This window comes from Phoca vitulina, unplaced genomic scaffold, assembly GCF_004348235.1.
Source record: "Phoca vitulina isolate PV1807 unplaced genomic scaffold, GSC_HSeal_1.0 scaffold36, whole genome shotgun sequence".
NCBI lineage: Eukaryota > Metazoa > Chordata > Mammalia > Carnivora > Phocidae > Phoca > Phoca vitulina.
Window position 1 is genome coordinate 14,340,620 of NW_022589739.1, and position 25,519 is coordinate 14,366,138.

A 25,519-nucleotide genomic window follows, 5' to 3' on the forward strand; every position below is an offset into this window, starting at 1 on the left:
GCATGAACATATCTTTGGATAAATTCCTAGAAGTTAAGGCATTGCCAGTTTGCCTTTTATGAAGGTTGTATATTGATGGGTTGGAAATAATAAAAAAAGCATGAAATAATGTGAGGGATTAAAAATATAAAGAAGAAATAGTGACCAAAAATGACTATTGCAGGAATGATATTAAAATGGCTTGAGAGGATAGGAATGAGCTGATAGCCAAGAACAAGGAGAGAGAACTAGTAGGTTTTGTGGTGTATATACACGAGATATATTTGTGATTAAAATATACTAATGAATTTTTAAAAATCCTAACAATTTTACTCTTAAATCTTAACTTGAACTTTTTAAAACACATCTTTAATGTGATGCTTTCTGTACGAAAACTGATCATTCTTTAAGAGATAATACCCTTGGAATTTTCATTTCATATTTACATTTAGCATTTATCGATCAAGATTTTATCTTTTCATGCATAACTATTTTTTACATGAACTCTCTCTCTCTTTTTTTTTTTCCTTAGCCCTGGAAGAAAGCGAGACTTTTCCCCTGTTTCTTGGAGTCAGTACTTTGAGTCCATGGAAGATGTAGAAGTAGAAAATGAAACTGGCAAGGATATATCCTTTGCAAAATGGTTTATTCTTTAGCAAGCTTATAATGCTGTCTAAGAAGACATATTCAGCTTCTAAAATGTTCTTTAGTCCTGCTGTTTATCTCATTTTTATTCCCCACCTGTATTTGTACAGCATGGAATTTAACCTGTAAGTCTATGTCAATATCGTACTTGGATATAATTGTCTAATGCATGGGGAAAGGATTAAGAATTAAATTCCTGAAACTGATATATCTCTTAAGGGCCCAGGGGAAGTTTTCATGAATCAGGTGAGTTGAATCAGTTTAGTGTCTAGAAACCAGGGACCAAATATACTCATTAGGGCAAAGGGAATCTTTTTTTTTTGTCCCCATTGAAGAAGTGGTCATACTGGCTCCATGCTTCAGAAACAGGTTTGGTATTTCAGAAACTTTTATTTAAGTGTCTCTTAAGTTTGGAAGTCTGCAGCTTTACGTAAAGCCTGGTGTACTGCCTGAGTTTTCTAATCAGTATTATTAACTATTAAATAATCCATCAAAAACTTCAGTGAGCAAAAGCTTAGATATATTATCTTTAACTATTCATACACTTTTCGAGTTTACAAGAGTGGTTCAGAGGGTCCTGTCCTACTCCTTCTGCATGGAGGAGGCCATTCTGCCCTTTCCTGGGCTGTGTTCACGGTAAGTAAGTAGTTGATAATAAGTTGATGTTAGCACAATCATTGTTCACTTCTGGATGAATTTGACTAACCTAATTCTTCCTTCTGTGTTCATTCATATAGCTTGATATAAGAACGGTAGGGGTGTGAGTTGATTGTGAATATTTTTCATGTTAGGCCCAAGATCACCTGTTCTTTAAAGTTCTTAACTGGGGTAAGCTTTAGTGCATGAATTCTTCAAACATTTTATAAAATGTTCTATATATATTGCCTTGGGATGAAGGACATGGGATTTGTTCCTGGTTAAACGTGGGGGTCTGTATCTAAGTAATCTAAGAATAGATAAGCAGAAATATTCTATTCAGGTTCTTTAGGTAGAGATAATGTCTATCCTTTATTTGTCTCCTTCATAGACCCTAGCATAGTACTTTGCACATGGAGATGTTCCATAATTATTTGGAAAGATTTTTTCTTTTTTAAAATAATGCTTTATATTTTAATGATACTTGTGAGCTACTGGGAAGTAAACAATATTTAGTTGATGATACCCTTGTCTAGAGTAGAAGATGTATGTCTATGTCAATGCTACCAGTTCTAGATCTTCCTGATGTTCTTGACTCTGTGCAAGGAGAGGTGCTGCTAAGGAAAATACTAGCAACATTCCTATTTAAAATGAAATTGTTCTTTCTTCTGGCTTATATCAGGGAGATGTACATACTTCCTCTGTTTACCACTAAGGAGTCTGAGGGACAGAAAATAGGAGCAAGTGGGAATGCAGTACTAGGTAACTGGAGCTAGATGGCTATGGAATTGAGGAGGGCCCTGAACATACCATTATGTTCCTGGCAGCAGGATTACTGGGAATAGTTCTCAACACATAGGTACTTACTCATCTGTTATTAAATTATTAAATAATTTGATTCCTATCTTGTTTGCTACTTCCTTTCAAAGTAGCAAACTTTAGGACATAGCTGTTTGATTTGCCTCTAAGTGCCAGGCTCTTTCATCTCCCTACACCTGTGTCATCCAATAGAAATATAATGCAAGCCACATATGTAAATTTTTCGCCACATATGTAATTTTAAATCTAGTCGAGACATAAAATAGGTAAAAAGAAACAGGTGAAATTGTTTTTAATAATACATATCTTATTTAACCCATTGTACCCAAAGTATTATTTTAATAGATAATCAGTATAAAATTTACTACTGAGATATTTCACTTTATTTTTTATACTGTCTTTGAAATTCAGTATGTATTATAGGCACTTATAACACAGCTCAGTTTGGACTCGCCACATTTCACATTTAGTAGCATCACTTTGATCATTTACATTACTCAACTAGGTAACTAGATTGTGAGGTGAAGACCATGGGTTAGTTATGCCTGGCACATAATTGTATGCTCAAGGAATGTTTCTTGAATGAATGAGTAATGGCATCACATGCCTGTTCCTAATGTAGCAACTATAGTAGTAAGCATATGTAGTATAGTACTAAGTAAATGTACTCTGGTTGCCCTGAACCAATAGAACAAGGCATGTAAGCCTTTATTCTCCAAATACAGTCTTCTTATACTTTAAGGTTTCTTTGAAAATTATGTAAAATAATGAACTATGAAAACTGTAAATTTTAAAGTCATGTACAAATATTATAATAAGTGATTTGTTGACATATATTGATATTAAATATTTTTATCTCATAGAAATGATGAAATAACATGGAAGGTGACTGGCATAGAGGAGGTGATTGATAAATAACTGCTGACATTATTATACATGTTATTGTAGAGGAAATCTCTAGTTCTTCTTTTACCAAAGTATAGTCTACAGATTACAAGTGCCATGAGATGTAAATGAAATAGGGGTTTTGTGATTAAATGAGTTTAAGAAATATATAATATCTTTCTCTGATTTCTCTGAGAAATTCACTATATAACAGTGTGTTATTAAAGCCTTTAGGATGTTCTTCTAAATAAATCTATTTCATTTCAACTATGTCTTCCAAATGTATTTGACCACTCAATTCCTTTTTTCTAAAACATCCTTTGGCATCCCATACTTTGTGAAAGTCTTTTATAGATAGGTCATTATGTCCCAATTGTTTACCTGGTTTACTTGTATAATCAAGGAAATTCCTTACCACTGAGCTTAATAGCTTGGACTTTTGCTGGTTACATTTACCTGCCCTTTTTTGTTGTTATTCTTGACAGTGTACCAGCCCACTGAATGAGTTTATATGTGACAGTGCTTTGAAAATAAAAATGGCTATGTAAAAGTTAGTGCTCTGGCAATTGACTTGACTCCAGAGGTCATATTTTTGTAAGCACTAGAACATGATCCAGAAGGCAGCCATGGCAAACAGCAGGAATAAGCCCAAGCACCTTATGATCCTGAGAGACAGACTTACCCTCAGACATCCACCCAGATGATAATTGGTACAATACTGTAGTAAAATAGAAACAAAAAGTCACTAGCATAGCAGCGGGACAAGTATACTGACAGCCAAAGGAAGAGATGAACAACTCTGATTGATATTTATGATGCTAGATCATGAGATCCTTGACAGCAGGAACTGTGCCTTATTCACTTTTGATATGACAGCACACAGGGCCTGTCCTGGAGTTGGTGCTCAATAGTTATTCCTTGAATAAGTTAAAACTGACCTTGAACAATTAAAAGGATAAATTTTGTTCATTGTATCCTGTTTGAGAAAGCAGAAAAGATGTAATCAGAATGATTACAAATGCTTTATCAAATGTAAGTCATTTACATATGGCTGATACGTAAAGTTATATAACATGGTTAGAAAAATCCCAGACACAGGATATGCAAGACCGAAGGACATGAAGACACAACACAGTTCATGGAGAACAAACAGACATGAGAAAGTTCATCCTCACTAGTAATCAGATATGATTCACATAGGAGGTATCATTTTTTTTAGATATCAAATTAATATTTTCCAAAACGAATTCTCAGTGTTGGCAAAGGCAAAAACAAATACTTTCAAACGCTGGGACTAGAAATCACATCTTCCAGCTCCTACTTCATTGTTCTTTTCCTTAGTGTCAAATAGAGCGCTCTTGGAAAGTAATTTAGCACTTTGATTGAATTATCAATATATTTATACCATTTGACACAGACGTCATACTTCTAGGAATCTGTTCTAAGGAAATAATACCAAATACGTGAAAAGCTATTTGTCTAAAATTAGCAATCCCAGTGTCCAACAATAAGTAAATGGTTAAATAAACTGGATGTACCTATAAGACATAATATTATGCAATGTTTAAAAACAATTCTCCTAGGGGGCACCTGGGTGGCTCAGTCATTAAGTGTCTGCCTTTGGCTCAGGTCATGATCCCAGGGTCCTGGGATCAAGCCCCACATCGGGCTCCCTGGCCAGCGGGAAGCCTGCTTCTCCCTCTTCCACTCCCCCTGCTTGTGTTCCCTCTCTCGCTGTGTCTCTCTCTGTCAAATAAATAAAATAATTTTAAAAAAAGGAGAAAAAATTAGAAAAAAATAACAATTCTCCGGGGGAGCCTGGGTGGCTCAGTCAGTTAGGTGTCTGCCTTCGGCTCGGTCATGATCTCAGGGTCCTGGGATCAAGCCCCTCATTAAGCTACCTGCTCAGTGGGGAGCCTGTTTCTCCCTTTCCCTCTCTCTCGCAAATAAATACATAAAATATGAAAACAAAACAAAAAAACAATTCTCGGGGCACCTGGGTGGCTTAGTCGGTTAAGTGTCTGCCCTCTGCTCAGGTCATGATCCCAGGGTCCTGGGATCGAGCCCCGCATTGGGCTCCCTGCTCTGTGGGGAGCCTGCTTCTCCTCCTCCCTCTGCAGCTCCCCCGCTTGTGCATGCGTGCTCTCTATTTCTCTGTCAAATAAATAAATAAATAAATCTTTAAAAAATACAAATACATACATACATACATACAATTCTCCCTGAACACTTTGGAAAAAAACTTACTTTTTTTTTCTGTTTTTCTATTTTCTAGGTTTTGTTTTTCAGTTGTATGTATATATCTTATTACTTTTGTAACTTAAAGATTTTTTTTTTTCTTTAATGGAAACTATTTTCAGAGGAAAAAGTTTGTATTCAATTGAAAGTTTGTATTCAGCTCTGGATACCACAAGTTAAAGGGGCACTGGCAGACTGGAACTTGTCCAGGAAGGAGCAGCCATGATTAGAATACTTGAAACCATAGCAGTCAAGGAACAGTTGAAGGAACTGAAAATGTTTGGCCTGAAAAAAGGAAAGACTTGGGAGATGTAATGTTTACCTTCAACTATAGTAATAGTTTTTAAGAAGTCAACCAGATCTTTTAAACATTTACTAGATGCCAGTTACTGTGCTAAGTGCTTATGTGCATGATCCCATTTAATCCTTTCTGTATTTCTATAAAGTTAGGCAGATGAGAACATTGAAATTTAGAGGAATCACAGCCAGTGACAGTACCAAAACTCAAATCTACCTATATCTGTCTCCAGTGTGCATGTTTCTCTGAAGACTGGTTCTGTACTACTGAAGAGTAGAGACTCAGGGCAGAAACCATGGAGCCATATTTTTGACACACATAAGGCAGAACTTGGAATGATTAGGACTATTTCAAAGCAGCTCAGGACTTCTACAGAGGAAAAATAAGCATCATCTCAGTAGTGTACTAGCAGAGTGCATATTAGAGGATTTAATTATGAATGTATCTTTCAGAGTTCCTTCTTATCCATCACTCTGTAAAATCCCTGGACCTGAATATAACTCATTTTCCATCTAAATGTTTTGTGGTTTTCTTTTTTTGGGAGGGTGATCCGGAGACTCACCCAAAGAAATCCTCTTAACTATCAAGAGAAAGCATTTCTGCTCTGGCTTTAGTAACAGGAGAAAAGTAAATAAAATATATATATATATATATATTTTGTGGAACTAGCAAAGAGTTATAACTAATAGAGGGAAAGTATGGTGTTTTAAAGAATAGGGTTTAGGTTTCTAGAAAATTAATTTTTTGCAATCCTTTATTCCTTGGTTATATCCAATAAAGTAGTTGTTACTATAATGATCATATATAGTGGGTTATACTTAGGACTCTGTAGCCTTCACCCATCAGCAAGTACTGGGTATAACAGACTGGCCTAATTGCTGTTGGAGAATCCAGAACTAAGCAGAAATTGAAGTTTGACAGAAAAGAGAGGAGCAGTGGTATCTCATTAGCACGTGCAGCCTCAGAAGCCTAGGTTTTGCCAGTCTCCAGTTGTTACCAGCTTTGGTAACTCTGAGGGACCTGGAACCAACCAAGTGTGAATTGAATCTGAAGTGTCTGCTGATTTCTGTTTCTTCTTCCAGTTAATTCAGTTCATGTTAGCAAATAATTACTGAGTATATTCTATAATTAGGTTTTGTGCTGGGTTCTAAGGATAGAAAAATGAGATTTCATTTTTTAATAAGATCAACTAATCAGGAAATAACCTGTTAAATCCCTACTTTGTACCAGGCATTATGTTAGGTGCTATGGATACAGTAGAGAATTAAACACGTCCTATCTTCTTGTTCGTACGATGTTTTGAGTCTAATGGGGAAGATTGGAAAGATGAAGATGGTATGTGTATACAAATAACACGCAAAAAAATAAAATAAAAGCTTTCATTTCAAACAAATGGGTTTTAATCTCAAAACAGCTTAATCTGTCAAGCTTTAGTTTCTCAATCTGTAAAATGGGTATAATGCTACCTAAGTCAATAGGGAAATTTTGAGAATGAGTAAAAGATATGAGCCTCTTGATAAAGTGCTTGACTCAAGCACTCAGTTTTAGATAAATTTATAGCATCTATATGCAAGATACAAAAGTAACAGAGGAGGAAATGATTAACTCTGGTGATGGTTGAGGGGACTATAAAGAAAGTTGCATTAAGAAAGAGGACATCTCGGGGCGCCTGGGTGGCTCAGTCGTTAAGCGTCTGCCTTCGGCTCAGGTCATGATCCCAGGGTCTTGGGATCGAGCCCCGCATCGGGCTCCCTGCTCCGTGGGAAGCCTGCTTCTCCCTCTCCCATTCCCCCTGCTTGTATTCCCTCTCTCGCTGTGTCTCTCTCTGTCAAATAAATAAATAAAATCTTTAAAAAAAAAAAAAAAGAAAGAGGACATCTGAACTAGGTTTTGAAGACGTAATAGAAGTTGGATTAGTAAAGAAGGCATTCCAAGGAGAGAGAAATGCAAAAGCAATGAAGGCTGTAACAACGAAGTATGTTTTGGAAATTATAAGTAGCTTGAGTCTAAAGTATGAGGGTGGGGAGCAGGACCGGAAGTGACTAGAGAGATCACAGGGGCAAAATTATAGGAGGGCCTTTTATACCAGGCTAGGGAATTACACCTTATGTCTTTATTTCAGGGTAATAATACAGGGAACTGTTTTTAAACACTTCCCCATCCATATCCACATTAAATATATTTTAGGCATGTCAAAATTAAGGAGGGATAGGTATGGAAAGCATGTTTTGCTTGAAATAATCACAAACACATCCAGACTGGAAAGTTCAGGGAAGTTGAATATTTTGATATACCTCTACCTACGTCTAATTGAGTATCACTGTTTTAGGCAATAAGTTATTGAAGGTTGTTAATCAGGATACTACTATAGCTAATGGATTGGGCCAGAGACACCAGTGGAGGCAGGCAGACTAGTTAAAAGGTTTTCCTTGTATTACACAATTCTAAATATTTGATATCTTATGGCATGTTAATTTCTCCCAAAAAGGAGAATGTTTAATTAGATTTTTTCACCATGTAAAAACACTACTTAGAATAGTACTGTTTTAAGCTACCCAATTTATTTATGAATGTAGCATCAGTCTAATACCAAACCTAGGCCACAAAAATTCAGGAAGACTATGAACCAATTTCAGTTATAAAATAGATGCAAATTCTAAATAACAGCAGATTGAATCCAGTAGTGTCGGAAAGTAATAATACACTGTAACCTACTAGGTTTTGTCATAGGAATCTGAGAATGGTTCAGCATTAGAAAATCCATCAGTGTAATTAATCTCTCACTTCACTTGATACCAAAAAGGGTCTTGATCAAATATAGTACTCACTTAGGTTGCAAACTCTTGGCAACTGGGAATAGGTGAAGAACTCCCTTAACTTTATTAAGTTTATATACCAGAAAATTATATAAATACACTTAGTGGTGAAACATTAGACACTTTCTTTTAAAGTTAAGGACAAGATAAGGATGCTTTTTCCAACATTTATACTAGGGTTCTGGTCAAACAAAACTAGAAAGAAAAATGAGTTTTCAAGATTTGAAAAGATTGAGAATTGTCATTATTTCAAAATATTGTCCTCCTAGAAAATCAGCTGGCAAACTACTAGTTAAGCCATAGTTTACAAAATCAGTATCTTAAAATCTGCCTTTTCTAAGTATTAGCACTTTCTAAATTTGGAAATATGACAGGAAAAATGATCCTATTCCTAAAAGCAACAAAACCATAAAATATCTGGCCATAATTTTTTTATTAAAAAAAACAGTGTAAGACATTTATGGAGAAAACATTAAACTTCACAGAAGGATATAAAGGAAAACCTGAATAGACAAGTAAATCATGTTCCTGTATGAATCTGAGAAACATGTTAAAATCTCAATTGGATTTTTCATGAGACTTGATCAACAAACTCTAAAATACACACAGAAGAATACATGCCCAGTGATGACCAAGATAATTTTGAAAAAGAGTGAGAAGGGACACGCACTCTCAGATATCAAAAGATATTCTAAAACTATCAATAGTGTGATATTTGGAGAAAGAATAAAGAAATAAAATTTAATATACAACAAAAATAACAATCCAAATGGATTAAACTACTGAATTAAAAAAACAAACCTTAAGAACATTCATATATGATGTTGGGGCAGGTTAACTTTCAAAAGTTAACCACAAGAAGTAAAAGTCATAAAATCTCTGGGTTGCAGCAAAAGCTGTTCTAAGAGGGAATTATATAGCAATTCAAGCCTATCTCAAGAAACAAGGAAAAAAATCAAAACAGTCTAATCTTACAGCTAAAGGAACTAGAAAAAGAACAAACAAAGCCCAAGTGAGCAGAAGAAAGGAAATAATAAAGATCAGAGCAGAAATAAAAGATGTAGAGACTAAAAGAACAATAAAAAATCAGTGAAATCAAGAGTAAGTTCATGATTTATTTATCTTGAAAAGATAAATAAAATTGACAAATCCTTAGCTAGACTCATCAAGAAAAAATAGAAAGGACGCAAATAGGTAAATTCAGAAATGAAAGAAAAGTAACAACTAATACCACAGAAATACAAAGGATTGTAAGAGAATACTATGAAAAATTACATGCCAACAAACTGGACAACCTAGAATAAATGGATAAGTTCCTAGAAACATATAATCTTCCAAAACTGAACTAGGAAGAAATAGAAAATCTGAATAAACCAATTACAAGAAACAAAACTGAATCAGTAATAAAAAAACTACCAAAAAAACGGAGCAGCTGGGTGGCTCAGTCAGTTGAGCATTCGACTCTTGATTTCAGCTCAGGTCATGATCTCGTGAGATTGAGCCCCATGGTGGGTTCCACACTCAGTGGGGAAACTGCTTGAAGATTCTCTCCCTCTGCCCCACCCCCCCTTGTGTGCACATGCTCTCTCTCTCTCTCTTTCTCTCTCTCTCTAAAATAAATCTTGGCAAGGGAAACAAAAGCAAAAATGAACTATTGGGACTTCAACAGGATAAAAAGCTTTTGCACAGCAAAGGAAACAGTCAACAAAACTAAAAGACAGCCTATGGAATGGGAAAAGATATTTGCAAATGATGTATTAGATAAGGGGTTGGTATCCAAAATCTATGAAGAACTCATCAAACTCAACACCCCAAAACAAAAAATCCAGCCAAGAAATGGGCAGAAGACGTGAACAGACACTTCTCCAAAGAAGACATACAAATGGCTAACAGACACATGAAAAAATGCTCAACATCATTCAGCATCAGGGAAATACAAATCAGAACTACAATGCCATACCACCTTATATCTGTCAGAATCGCTAAGATTAACAACTCAGGAAGTAACAGATGTTGGTGAGGATGCAGAGAAAGGGGAACCCTCTCCAGAGTGACTGGTACAGCCACTCTGGAAAACAAGATGGAGGTTTCTCAAAAAGTTAAAAATAGAGCTACCCTGTGGCCCAGCAATTGCACTACTAGGTATTTATCCAAAGGATACAAACATAGTGATTCTAAGGGTCACATGCACCCCAGTGTTTACAGCAGCAGTGTCCACACTAGTCAAACTATGGAAAGAGCCCAGATGTCCACTGATGGATGAATGGATAAAGAAGATGTGTGTACACGTACACACGTACACACACACACACACACACACACAATGGAATATTATTCAGCCATCAAACAAAATAAAATCTTGCCATTTGCAAGTCTGTTTCTACTTCTGTTACTCTAATGAATACCTTTAAAGAGAAAAATTATTATGGACATGCTCTGACACTTTCTCATTATTTATAAAACATGTTACTCTCTGAATTTACTTAGTTCTTTCATTGTTTTCTGGTCTTCGTTTGCCACACTAGGATGTAAACATTATGAGAGCAGAACATTGCCCATCTTTTTCATACTGTAATCGCATTACTCAATTGGTGCCAGATTTTAAAAAGATGTACTATAGAAAGATTTGTTAAATAAGTGAATGGAAAATCTGTTTTTAACATTATTGTCAGTGTTTAATGACAGGCACATAGATCATAAATTATTGCTTCCAAGATAAAGTTGGAATTGACATTCCCTTCAAGTGAATATTTTGCTTTTTTTAAAATGTAGAGCAATAAAGCTAATTTGACAGTATCTTTGCCACTTAATTGTTCTAAGATTTTTTAAATTTTATTTATTAGCACGAGCAAGAGGAAGGGCAGAGGCAGAGGGACAAGCAGACTTCCCACTGAGTGGGGAGCCCAATGCGGGGCTCGATCCCAGGACCCTGAAATCATGACCTGAGCCAAAGGCAGACGCTTTACCAACTGAGCCACCCAGGTGCCCCGTCACTTAATTTTATTTCCAGAATACAGATTTGTTTTTGGCATTGAAGTCTTTACTACCACCATAATGTGTTAAATAACTCTTGTGAGTTAGCTTTCAGGAACAAATAAGCAAAGTATAGTAGAAGTTCAGTCCATTATTCTCTTTAAAGGTATTCATTAGAGTAATAGAAGTAGAAAGAGACTTGCTTTTCTAGGTGATTCCTAGAAAATTTTATTTACTTATTTTAATCTCTACCCACAATTTGGGCCTTGAACTCACAATCCCAAGATCAAGAGTTGCATGGCCCTCCCAACTGAGCCAACCAGGTGCACCTCTAGCTGATTTTTTAAATGTGATTTAATACACTAATACTGAACTATGAGAAAAAGAAATAAAACAATCCCATCTACAATAGCAAATAAATAAAATACTTAGGAATAAATTTAAGCAAGGAGGTGAAAGATCTGTACTCTGGAAATTACAAGGCATTGATGAAAAAAATTGAAGAAGACACAGAAAAATAGAAAGGTACCCCATGTTCATGGATCAGAAGAATTAATATTGTTAAGATGTTCATACTACCCAAAACCCTCTACAGATTCAATGTAATACCTGTCAAAGTTCCAATGACATTTTCCACAGAAATAGAAAAAAAAATACCTAAAAGTTGAGTGGAACAGCAAAAGCTACTGAATAGCCAAAACAATCCTTAGAAAGAAGCCAGGCATCATAATTTTTGATATCATATTTGAATCCAAAGCTATAGTAATCAAAACAGTATGGTACTGGTTTAAAAATAGACACATGGGGGCGCCTGGGTGGCTCAGTCGTTAAGCGTCTGCCTTCGGCTCAGGTCATGATCCCAGGGTCCTGGGATCGAGTCCCACATCGGGCTCCCTGCTCCGCGGGAGGCCTGCTTCTCCCTCTCCCACTCCCCCTGCTTATGTTCCTTCTCTCGCTTTCTGTCAAATAAATAAATAAAATCTTTAAAAAAAAAAATGTTTAAAAAAAAAAGAAAATAGACACATAGGCCAGTGGGACAGAATCAAGACCTAAGGAATAAAGCCATGCGTATATGATTAACTAATATTTGATAGGGGAACCAAGAAGACTCAATGGAGAAAGGATAGTCTCTTCAATAAGTGGTGTTGGGAAAACTGGATAACCACATGCAGAATGAAAGTGGACTTATCTTACATCACTCTCAAAAATTAACTTGAAATGGATTAAAGATTTAAATGTGGGCACCTGGGTGGCTCAGTCGTTAAGCGTCTGCCTTCGGCTCAGGTCATGATCCCAGGGTCCTGGGATTGAGCCCCACATCAGGCTCCCTGCTCAGCGGGAAGCCTGCTTCTCCCTCTCCCACTCCCCCTGCTTGTGTTCCCTCTCTCACTGTGTCTCTCTCTGTCAAATAAATAAAATCTTTAAAAATAAAAAATAAAAATAAAAAATAAAGATTTAAATGTAAGACCTGAACCTGTAAAACTACTAGAAGAAAACATGGGGGGAAAGCCCCTTGACATTAGTTTTGACAATGATTTTTTGGGTATGACATGAAAAGCACAAGCAACAAAAGCAAAAAACAAGTGAGAGTACATCAAACCCCAAAGCTTCTGCATAGTCAAAAGAAAAAAAGAAAAAACTATCAGCAAAATGAAAAGGCAACCTACAGAATGGGAGAAAATATTTGCAAACCATCTATCTGATAAGTGGTTAATATCCAAAATATGTAAGAAATCCATATAACTCAATAACAACAACAACAAATCCAATTAAAAAATGGACAAAAGGGCACCTGGGTGGCTCAGGCAGTTAAGTGTCTGCCTTCAGCTCAGGTCATGATCCCAGGGCCCTGGGATCGAGTCCCACATAGGACTTCCAGCTCAGGGGGGAGTCTGCTTCTCCCTCTACTCCTCCCCCCTGCTCGTGATCTCTGTCTCTCTCATGCTCTCCTTCTCTGAAATAAATAAAACCTTTAAAAAAAATGGACAAAAGACTTGAATAGACATTTTTCCAAAGAGAACATACAAATGGCCAACAGGTACATGAAAAGATATTCAACATCTCTAATCATCGGGAAAATGCAAATCAAAACCACAATGAGTTATCACCTCACAACTGTTGGCTATTATCAAAAAGAAAAGAGACAAGCATTGGAAAGGCTGTAGACAAAAGGAACCGTTGTGCACTGTTGGTGGGAATATAATTTGATTGCTGTGGCTAGTACTTCCAGTACTTTGTTGAACAAAAGTGGCAAGAGTGAGCATCTTTCTCTTGTTCCTGATCTTAGATGAAAAGCTCTCAGTTTTTTGCCATTGAGTATGATGTTAGCTGTAGGTTTTTTGTATTTGGGCTTTACTATTATATTGAGGTATGTTCCCTCTAAACTCATTTTGTTGAGAGGTTTGTCGTGAATGGATGTTGAATTCTGTCAAATGCTTTTTCTGCATCTATTGTGCACTGTTGGTGGGAATGTAAATTGGTACAGCTGCTGTGGGAAACAGTATGGAGGTTCCTCAAAAAATTAAGAGTAGAAAGATCATATATTCAATAATTCCACTCCTGGGTATTTACCCAAAGAAAATGAAAACACTAATTTGAAAAAATACATGCACCCCTATGTTTACTGCAGCATTATTTACAATAGCCAAGATACAGAAGCAACCTAAGTGTCCATTGCTAATCAAATGGATAAGGAAGATGTGATATATATACACACGATAAAATATTACACAGCCATAAAAAATAATGAGATCATGCCATTTATGACAACATGGGTTAGATCCAGAGGGTATTATGCTAAGTGAAATAAGTCAGATGGGAAAGACAAATACTGTATGATACCATTCATATGTGGAATCTAAAAAAAAAATGAATTAACAAACAAGAAGCAGAATCAGAGCCATAAATACAAAGAACAAACTGATGGTTGCCAGAGGGATGGGAATGGGGGAATGGGCAAAATGGGTGAAGGGGAGTGGGAGATACCGGCTTCCAGTTATGGAATGAGTAAGTCACAGGAATAAAAGGCACATGTAGTCAATGATACTGTAATAGTGTTGTATGTGGTGAGCATAACATAGTGTATAAACCTGTCAAATCACTGTGTTATACACCTGAAACTAATGTAACAATGTATGTCAGCTATACTCAAGAAAAAAAGTGAAACGTCTTTCTTTGATTATTTTGAGATTCTTGAATTCTGATGGCAGTCCATTCAACAAAGTTATCATTGGTGATGGGGAAAGACTTACTAACCCAGATTTTCCTTATTTTCCTAGGCGGCGATCATTAGTAGGGTTCAGTGTAGGATTGTGGCTTTAGATCTGCGAGGTCATGGTGAGTGATGTTCTTAATTAGTCATTGACTCAATGATATATTTGCCAACCCCTTTGAATAGTGTTATTACAAATTTCAGTGTGGCCGCAAAATAACCTGGCCTGTTCCATTTGGGCTCTTTGAGGGAAGTCTTAGTTTCTATAAAAGATATTTTATAAATATACACACACATAGATGCATTGTTGTTTAGCTTAAAAAAATGTCCTTTAATGTAACCAAATTCTGATGCTGTGATGTATTAGGAATATGGACAAATCTTTGCTAGGCTACTGGAATTATATCCTCCTTAGGGTGGCCAACTATAAAGATGCATCTGTAACATAGAAAATCCTTGCTTAGTCCATCATACACAATTATAAAGTCTGAATTTCATTCCCCAAAATGAGATTTCTGAAAGAGAATACTCTTGCTTTTATAATTCCTATCATTGGGAATTTTATTTTTTAAATATTTTCTTTTTAGGTGAAACGAAAGTCAAGAATTCTGAGGATCTGTCTGCAGAAACAATGGCAAAGTAAGTAATTTAATATTGTTTATACATCACCTGGCTTCCATTACTATTATAAATAGTAGTATAACTATTATTCTCCTGGTGAGATTGTTGGACAATAATTAGCATAGAGAAAATTTTACTTCTGTTGTCTTTCCTCTGTATTTGGTGTCTTCTTAGTATTTAAACTTGAAAAAAATCTCCATCTTTCTTGATATATTCAGTGTTATAGTCATCACATAAAGCACTTGAAAATTCTTTGAGTTTGTGTTGCTTTTTGCAAAGTTTTCTTCTATTGACAAAGTTGAATAGAATCTGGATATCTGTTGGGAACTTATGCTTAGAAAGTGGTTGTATACAAAAGGCCCTACCCTATATGATGTTCTTAAGGTATCCTGCCCACGTTCTTTGTCCAGCTTCCAAGTAAGACAAGAACAAGGTATTAAAGAATAATTAATTATACCCTGGACCTCAAAGTACAAGATGGTGGTAGTATATACAGTGGCCTCAAACCTGGTCACTCATTAGAATCACCTAAAAAGTGATTAAAATACAGATGATTTGGCCTTATCCCAGACCTGCTGTATTAGTGCTTCTACCAGGGGGATCTGAGCATTTACTTATATTTTGATAAAGCTTTATAAAGAAATCTTAGGCAGCCAGTCCTGTGACTGGTGTTTGGGAACCACTGACCTATATTGTAACAGGATTCTTCTAACTACCCTGCTTTAATACATGGTCTCTGAAGTATTAGACCAACTTTTAGCCAAAAATATCTTGTCTCTTCTTACTTTAGCGCTTTAACCCAAGAGTAAACTGTGTTTCCTTCAGAACTCAAACTCATGTGGCCATAGGTTTAATGTTATAGTAGGTGCTATTTGTGTGCTTTCTGTCTGCCAGGCTTTATTAAGTGTAAATTAGGCATTTATTAAGAATAAATAATTTATTGGGACGCACAGTTGGTTAAGCATACACCTCTTGGTTTCGGCTCAGGTCGTGATCTCAGAGTCATGAGATCAAGTCCCATGTCAGGTTCCACGCTTTGCGGGGAGTCTACTTGAGATTCTCTCTCTCTCCCCACTGCACTCTCTCTCTCTCTAAATAAAGAAATAAATCTTTTTTTAAAAAAAGAATAAATTATTTAAGTTATTTTAATTAGCCACATTATTTTTTTTTAAAAGATTTTATTTATTTATTTGACAGAGAGAGAGATCACAAGTAGGCAGACAGGCAGACAGAGGGAGAGGGAGAAGCAGGCTCCCCGCTGAGCACAGAGCCCGATGTGGGGCTCGATCCCAGGACCCTGGGATCACAACCTGAGCCGAAGGCAGACGCTTAACCATCTGAGCCACCCAGGTGTCCCTAATTATCCACATTATTAATTCTGTAGTCCAGATACTTTTAAAAAAAAAAAAAAACCGTGCAGACACTAGCTCAGATAGATTGAAGAACTAACTGTATGAGGCACACAGTTAATAGAGCAGAATTGTGATCATTCAACTATAGTGCTTGGCAGAGACCGGGGGTGCCTGAGTGCGGCAGAGCTCCCAGGTATCGGAGTGGGGAAGCCGGCCGCAAAGATGGAACCAAGAAGTGGGCTCTCAGCTCGGGGTTGCTATAAACTGATCTGCGGCACAGTCGGGCCACTGCTCTTCCAGCCGGGACCCAACAAGCGGCAGATCCGGGGAGACTCCCCTTCCTCCCCTGGGAGAAGTGGCGCAGGAGTGCGCCGCAGGGATCTGCTGAGTTTGGAGACTCCAAACAGGGTCATGTGCCAGAGATAGAAACGCTCGGTCACAGGCCGGGTGAGCACGGAGTGTGGCCAGAGACTGGGGAGACAGGAGTGATTGACTGCTTTTCTCTGGGGGCGCACTGAGGAGTGGGGCCCCGAGTTCTTGGCTTCTCCGGGGCAGAGATTGGGAGGCTGCCATTTTCACTCTCGTCCTCCAAAGTTGTACCAAAAGCTTGCAGGGAACAAAAGCTACCAAGAGCAGATTACTTAGCCCAGCCCCGGCAAGGGCAGTGCAATTCCGCCTTGGGCAAAAACACTTGAGAACCACTGCAAGAGGACCCTCCCCCAGAAGATCAGCAAGAACACCCAGCCAAGACCAAGTTTACCGATCAATGAGAATGGCAGAACTCCAGCACTAGGGGAATACAGCACATAGAATTCATGGCTTTTTTTCCCAGGATTCTTTAGTCTTTCAGAGTTAATTTTTTTTAATTTTCTTTTTCTATTTTTTTTTTAACTTTTCTTTTTCCGTTTTTCAGCCAACATCTTATTAATCCCTTTTTTAAAAATCTTTTTTTTTTTTCATTTTTAGAGTCATATTCTATCCCTTCATTGTAGTTAACCTTATTTTTGGTGTATATATATAAGTTGTTCTCTCTTTAAAATTTTGGGTTACAGTTTCTTCTAACAGACCAAAATATACCCTAAATCTCTAATGTATGGCTTTGTTCTAGTCTCCTGCCTGATCACATTCTCTCCCTTTTTTTTTTTAATTTCTCTTCTTTCTTTTTTCAACCAACTTCTTATCAATTCCTTTTATAAAATCTTTTATAATTTTCATCTTTACAGTCATATTCCATCCCTTCATCATACTTACCCTTATTTTTGTACATATATAAGTTTTTCTTTCTTTAAAATTTTGGGAAGCAGTTTCTTCTAACAGACCAGAATACGCCCAAAATCTAGTGTGTGGCACTGATCTATTCACCAGCCTGATCATATTTGATCATATCCTTTTTTTTTTCTTTTTCTTTTTCTTTGTTTTTCTTTTTTCTTTCTTTCCCTTTCTTTTCCCCTGGTTTCAGGTCTCTTCTGACTTGTTTAGTGTATATTTTTCTGGGGTTGTTGTTACCCTGTTAGCATTTTGTTCTCTCGTTCATCTCTGCTCCTCTGGACAAAATGACAAGACGGGAAAACTCACCTCAAAAAAAAGAACAAGAGGCAGTACCGACTGCCAGGACCCCATCAGAAAGGAGAATTACAGACCAATATCCCTGATGAACATGGATGCAAAAATTCTCACCAAAATACTAACCAGTAGGATCCAACAGTACATTAAAAGGATTATTCACCACGACCAAGTGGGATTTATTCCTGGGCTGCAAGGTTGGTTCAACATCTGCAAATCAATCAATGTGATACAGTACATTAAGAAAAGAAAGAACAAGAACCATATGATCCTCTCAGTAAATGCAGAAAAAGCATTTGACAAAGGACAGCATCCTTTCTTGATTAAAACTCTTCAGAGTGTAGGGATAGAGGATACATACCTCAATATCATAAAAGCCATCTATGAAAAACCCACAGCGAATATCATTCTCAATGGGGAAAAACTGAGAGCTTTCCCCCTAAGGTCAGGAACACGGCAGGGATATCCACTATCACCACTGCTATTCAACATAGTACTAGAAGTCCTAGCCACAGCAATCAGACAACAAAAAGAAATAAAAGGCATCCGAATCGGCAAAGAAGAAGTCAAACTCTCACTATTTGCAGATGATATGATACTTTATGTGGAAAACCCAAAAGACTCCACCCCAAAACTGCTAGAACTCATACAGGAATTCAGTAAAGTGGCAGGATATAAAATCAATGCACAGAAATCAGTGGCATTTCTATACACCAACAACAAGACGGAAGAAAGATTAGGGAGTCAATCCCATTTACAACTGCACCCCAAACCATAAGATACCTAGGAATAAATCTAACCAAAGAGGCAAAGAATCTGTACTCCGAAATATAAAATACTCATGAAAGAAATTGAGGAAGACACAAAGAAATGGAAAAACGTTCCATGCTCATGGATTGGAAGAACAAATGTTGTGAAGATGTCAATGCTACCTAAAGCAATCTACACATTTAATGCAATCCCTATCAAAATACCATCAACTTTTTTCAAAGAAATTGAATAAATAATCCTAAAATTTGTATGGAACCAGAAAAGACCCCGAATAGCCAGAGGAATGTTGAAAAAGAAAAGCAAAGCTGGTGGCATCATAATTCCGGACTTCAAGCTCTATTACAAAGCTATGAACATCAAGACAGTATGGTACTGGCACAAAAACAGACACAGATCAATGGAACAGAACAGAGAGTCCAGAAATGCATCCTCAACTCTATGGTCAACTAATCTTCGACAAAGCAGGAAAGAATGTTGGGAAAATTGGACAGCCACATGGAGAAGAATGAAACTGGACCATTTCCTTACACCACACACAAAAATACTCAAAATGGATGAAAGACCCAAATGTGAGACAGGAGTCCATCAAAATCCTAGAGGAGAACACAGGCAGCAACCTCTTCAACCTCAGCAGCAGCAACTTCTTCCTAGAAACCTTGCCAAAGGCAACAGAAGCAAGGGCAAAAATGAACTATTAGATCTTCATCAAGATAAAAAGCTTTTGCACAGCAAAGGAAACAGTCAACAAAACCAAAAGACAACTGACAGAATGGGAGAAGATATTTGCAAATGACATATCAGATAAAGGGCTAGTATCCACAATCTATAAAGAACTTCTCAAACTCAACACCCAAAGAACAAATAATCCAATCAAGAAATGGGCAGAAGACATGAACAGACATTTTTCCAAAGAAGACATCCAAATGGCCAACAGACACATGAAAAAGCGCTCAACATCACTCCGCATCAGGGAAATCCAAATCAAAACCTCAGTGAGATACAATCTCACACCAGTCAGAATGGCTAAAATTAACAAGTCAAGAAACAACAGATGTTGGGGAGGATGCAGAGAAAGGGTAGCCCTCCTGCACTGTTGGTGGGAATGTAAGCTGGTGCAGCCACTCTGGAAAACAGTATGGAGGTTCCTCAAAAAGTTGAAAATAGAGCTACCGTACGACCCAGTAATTGCACTACTGGGTATTTACCCCAAAGATACAAATGTAGGGATCTGAAGGGGTACATGCACCCCAATAGCAACAATGTCCACAATAGCCAACTATGGAAAGAGCCAAGATGTCCAACAACAGATGAATGGATAAAGAAGATGTTGTATGTGTATGTATGTATGTATGTGTGTGTATATATATATATATATATAATGGAATATTATGCAGCCATCAAAAAAAAAGAAATCTTGCCATTTGCAATGACGTGGATGGAACTAGAGGGTATTATGCTAAGCGAAATAAGTCAATCTGAGAAAGACGTGTATCATATGATCTCACTGATATGAGGAATACTTAATCTCAGGAAACAAACTGAGGGTTGCTGGAGTGGTCGGGGGTGGGAGGGATGGGGTGGCTGGGTGATAGACATTGGGGAGGGTATGTGCTATGGTGAGCACTGTGAATTGTATAAGACTGATGAATCACATACCTGTACCTCTGAAACAAATAATACATTATATGTTATAAAAAGAAAAGGATAGTAGGAAGGGAAAAATGAAGGGGGGGAAATCGGAGGGGGAGACAAATCATGAGAGACTGTGGACTCTGAGAAACAAACTGAGGGTTCTGGGGGGGGGGGCATGGGTTAGCCTGGTGATAGGAATTAAAGAGGCACTTATTGAATGGAGCACTGGGTTTTATACGCAAACAATGAATCATGGAACACTACATCAAAAACTAATGATGTAATGTATGGTGATTAACATAACATAATAACATTTTTATTTTTTTTTTATTTATTTATTTTTTTTTTTTTTTAAAGATTTTATTTATTTATTTGACAGAGAGAGACACAGCGAGAGAGGGAACACAAGCAGGGGGAGTGGGAGAGGAAGAAGCAGGCCCCCTGTGGAGCAGGGAGCCCGATGCGGGGCTCGATCCCAGGACCCTGGGATCATGACCTGAGCCGAAGGCAGTCGCTTAACGACTGAGCCACCCAGGCGCCCCTTTAAAAAATTTAATAAAAAAAGCTTTTAGCATCAGGGAAAAAAAAAAGAAAGAATACAGGAATAGCAGGTGTAAGCACCTGCCAGAATCCCCTTGGACAAAGATGGAACACTAATGGAAGAGGTTGAGATTTAGACCTTGTTGTAGAGGGCATGACTGTGGCTTACTGAAGGCAGAGAAGTCATTTGGATGCCATGTTGGCAGAACTTTGCCAGATATCTGCCCTCTAGGGTGCCGGGAAAGCTGTTCACAGAGAGGTGTCTCACCAGAGGCACTCTGCAACAAAAATACTGAGGGTGGTTCCAGAGATCTGCTTTACAACATAGTGCCTATACTTAACAATGAGGTAATTGTGTACTTAAGTTTGTTAGGAGGGTAGATCTCATGTTAAGTGTTCTTACCACACCTACACTCACACACAAAGAAACTTTTGGAAGTGTTTATTAATCATGGTGATGGTAACACAGGTGTGTACATTAATTATTTACCATTTTTTGTATATCAATTTTACCTCAATAAGGCTAGGAAAAAAATTGGGCATGGGGGATGGTATGCTGGAGAAGCCACCTGTGCTGCAGGATTTGGGCGCTCCGGAAGCTCTGTGTGCTGTAGGGCTTCCCATGCTGCAGGGCCTGGGTCCTAGAGGAGCACAGGCTTCAGGAGCTTGTGGAGTAATGGACATGAACCAGGAGCAAAACCTTCTCTTTCTGCAGGGTCTCTCTTGCACCCTCTACTGATAAAGCTTAACATCATGCCAGCTGGAGAGGAAAAAATATTTAAAGGCCTCAGATCCAATTTTGGAGAACATAAAATGAAGGGTGAATTGGAACTGAGAGACAATAAGTTAACAACTTTTTTTTTTTTTTCAAAAAAGAGTCACTGTTCAAAATTTATTTGGTATTTTAGTTGGTATGACACTTGGTTGCATTGTCTTTTTTTTTTTTTTTTTTTTTTTTTTTTTTTTTTTTTTTTTAAAGATTTTATTTATTTATTTGACAGAGAGAGACATAGCGAGAGAGGGAACACAAGCAGGGGGAGTGGGAGAGGGAGAAGCAGGCTTCCCGCGGAGCAGGGAGCCCGATGCGGGGCTTGATCCCAGGACCCTGGGATCATGACCCGAGCCGAAGGCAGTCGCTTAACCAACTGAGCCACCCAGGCGCCCTGCATTGTCTTTTTACATTATATGGCCATGTACACTATATTCTGACATACATGGTACACAAAATAAGATCCTTGAGGACAGTTATGCACAATACGTGCAATATTGAATTTATACATTGGATCCCAGGACGTGACTGACTGGAAAAGGTGGACTAGGCATGTTGGGTGTTGGGGGAAGGAACCCGAAGTGACAGAACACACAGTAAACACACATCTGGTGTGAAGAGCAACCGCAGCTCTGCAGTGCTGCCTCTGACACGGTGGGGCTAACTTACGTTAACCAATTTAGGGCTACAAAGACAGGTGTCATCCAGCATCAGGATACAGCTGCAGGATTTGGTGAACCATTCCTATTTGGAACTTTAGGAAACGGATGTTTTTTCTTAGGCCATTTTAATATTACTTGAGTAACAGATCAGATAATAAGGACAATATACACAACCTCAAACCAAAATCCTGTTGTAGTCTACACAGTGAAGTGGTACATTAGAAAACTTTAAAACTGCAGCTCCTTTTGGATCCCCCAAAGTGTATCTGCACTCTCCTTCAAACGGGCCTCCCCCTCAGGAGTCAGAGTCACCTTCACAACATCTGAAATTCCATTCTGTCCCAAGATGCAAGGGACACTAAGGAAGACATCATCTTTAATTCCATAGAGACCCTTAATCATGGTGGAAATTGGATGCACCCACCTAAGATTCTTCATTATACTTTCTGCCAGATCTGCCACAGACAGTCCAATGGCCCAGGAAGTGTAGCCTTTCAGTTTGATCACCTCATAGGCACTGTCAACCACCTGTTTGTGAACCTCTTTCCACTGGTCCTTATCTGCATCAGTGCCTAAGTCAGGGTGCAGATTCTTCAGAGAGACACCAGCAACATTCACTCCACTCCATACAGGTACACTGGAATCTCCATGCTCCCCCAGGACCCACCCGTCACAGCTTAATGGGTGAACTCCCAGTCCTTCCCCCATTAGGTAATGGAACTGGGCTGAATCCAGATTGCAACCACTTCCAATAACACGGTTTTTGGGAAAGCCACTTACCGTCCAAGCCACATAGGTCAAGATATCCCTGGATTGGAAACGACAAGCAACTTGCAGTTTGGGCTATATTTTACGATATTAGGAATGATGAACTTAAAGATGTTCACGTTACGCTGGACCAAATTAAGACGGCTTTCTCCCTCTTGCTGACGTGCCCCAGCTGTGATAATAACCAGCTTGGAGTTTGCAGTCACATTATAATCTTTGCCAGAGACAATTTTTGGTGTTCTAAGGAAAAGGCTGCCGTGCTGGAGATCCATCATCTCTCCCTTCAGTTTGTCTTCCATAACATCAACAAGAGCAAGTTCATCTGCCAAGTCCTTCATTAAGATACTGATGGCACAAGCCATGCCAACAGCACCAACCCCAACAACTGTAATCTTATTCTGGGGGGTATGTTCTTCATTAGGAAGATTCTGAATCAGCTAATCTTTGAGAGTTGCCATTTTGGACTTAGAACCAGAAGGAATCAGGAGTGCACGTCGGGCGGGCGGGCGGGCGTCAGCGGCATGCAAGGTTGGATGCGGACTTGGCGGCAGCGGCTCCAACACCAAGTTAACAACTTTTAACAAAAGTTAAAAATAAAATAGATAATTAAGACTATCTAGAATGATAAAGATGATTGCTAAGAATCAGAAGAGCCAATAATTTGGATTCTTGTGAAATAGCCAAAGCAGTAAAACATTTATATGATTTCTGAATTTAGTCACTCTGAAACAAAAATCTCCAAATGGGCATATTTAATGACAATTAATGGGGTTTTCAAGTGGTACTGACAGCACAATTTTTGCCTTGTGTATCAACTTCAGAACCTCAACCCTACATAAAATGCAGTTAACTAAAAATAGAAGAACCAAGATTTGAGCTCATGTTGCTCTGATATTCTTCTTCTGTTATGTCTATGATATGCTATATTGCTTCTCAGGAAATGAACCCAGTATTAATAAGCATAATAGAATCTCCTTATAAAGCCTCTGCCAAAACTGTGGTATATCCAGTTACAGACTAGTTTTATAGATAACATCTGCTACTTCATCTTTATTTTTCTGGAACTTCAGAACATGTCTCAATGGACTAATCTTGGTAGTTTGGCTAACCTTAATAAGAATAAATTTCTCCTGATGGTAAATGATCAAGTGATTGATCATAACCACATTTTACCTTTCCTAAGTTTAGATACATTATGGAGTTGGTTTGTTTCAGACCCTGTCCACCTTCACACATGCATGAAGCAGATACCACAGAACCCCTCCAACTCAGTTACTGAGTATTTTAAAGAGACCTGTACTTAGATAATCTTCTGTAGCATCCTTTTGCTTTATTATAGCTGTTACTAAACAAAACTTTTAGCTTTAAATTTAACTCCAAAGGAATATTAAACTAGTGCTTTTTTCACCTATAAAATTAGGTGGGGCCTCCTTATCTCCCATTCAGATTGTCTGCAGATGCTACAGCTACCCTATTCACATCTGTAATTGTTTTATGAAATTTTTAAGATTAATTTCTTCTGAAATAATTAATAGCATTTGTCTTTGCCATTCTGAATACCCTGGGGATCATATTCAAAAGGCTGTGTTCCTATATCCACATCTGCTATATTTGGGTAACACTGTGTGGGTGCTTGATGTATATAATAACACCCAGTAAGACCAAACTGTCTTTTGAAGTTAACTGACTCAGCCACTCCCAAAAGCAGACGGTAGAGCCAGTGGTCTCTAAAAACATACCATACGTACCTATTGCTGTAGTGAAGAGGGCCTATAGGCAAGTCAAACCCAAGTTCCTTTTTCACTTCTCATTTTCAAAACTTTCCGAAATTTTCAAAAAATTTCAGAATGGATCCACTCATAATTAAAGACTAGGACAGAAGCCAGTAAAAATTAGCTCTGAACATCTTGTTTCTCAGAACATTGTACTTAAATTTATGTTCATACTTCAAATAACTTTACATAACAAATATAAGTAATAAGTAACATTTGTATAGCATTTACACTTTTCAAAGTAGTTTTCATTTACTGTTTCAGTTAATTTTCAAGGCAATCTAGAATAGTAAATCATATTCTTTTCTTTTTTTGTAAATCACATTCGTATCTTTACTTTATAGATACTGAAACTGTCTGAGAGATTAAATAACTAATTCAAGTCCACCTAATAAAAATTAAACTGGGGCTGCAATTCATCTTGTGACTCTAAATTTTACTACATTATATAATGCTTGATAAAATTGTTTTCCTGTTTTATAGTTGGGGAAACAAGCGTAGAGTGCTTACATTTTTTGTCCAGTTTCAAGCTTAGGTTTAAAATAAAGGTATATGTAATTGTACTAAAT

General features: G+C 37.6%; 1 protein-coding gene and 1 pseudogene across 1 annotated transcript in view; one reads left to right on the top strand and one right to left on the bottom strand.

The window, feature by feature from the left end:
- PPME1 (protein phosphatase methylesterase 1) overlaps positions 1-25,519 on the top strand; it is a 78,400-nt gene that overhangs the window by 27,250 nt on the left and 25,631 nt on the right. The window contains exons 2-5 of the mRNA XM_032426920.1: positions 512-605; positions 1,168-1,260; positions 14,568-14,625; positions 15,088-15,139. Of these exons, the coding sequence (XP_032282811.1) occupies positions 512-605; positions 1,168-1,260; positions 14,568-14,625; positions 15,088-15,139 (297 nt within the window). The remainder of the gene's footprint in view (positions 1-511; positions 606-1,167; positions 1,261-14,567; positions 14,626-15,087; positions 15,140-25,519) is intronic.
- LOC116646319 lies at positions 22,168-23,654 on the bottom strand (annotated as a pseudogene).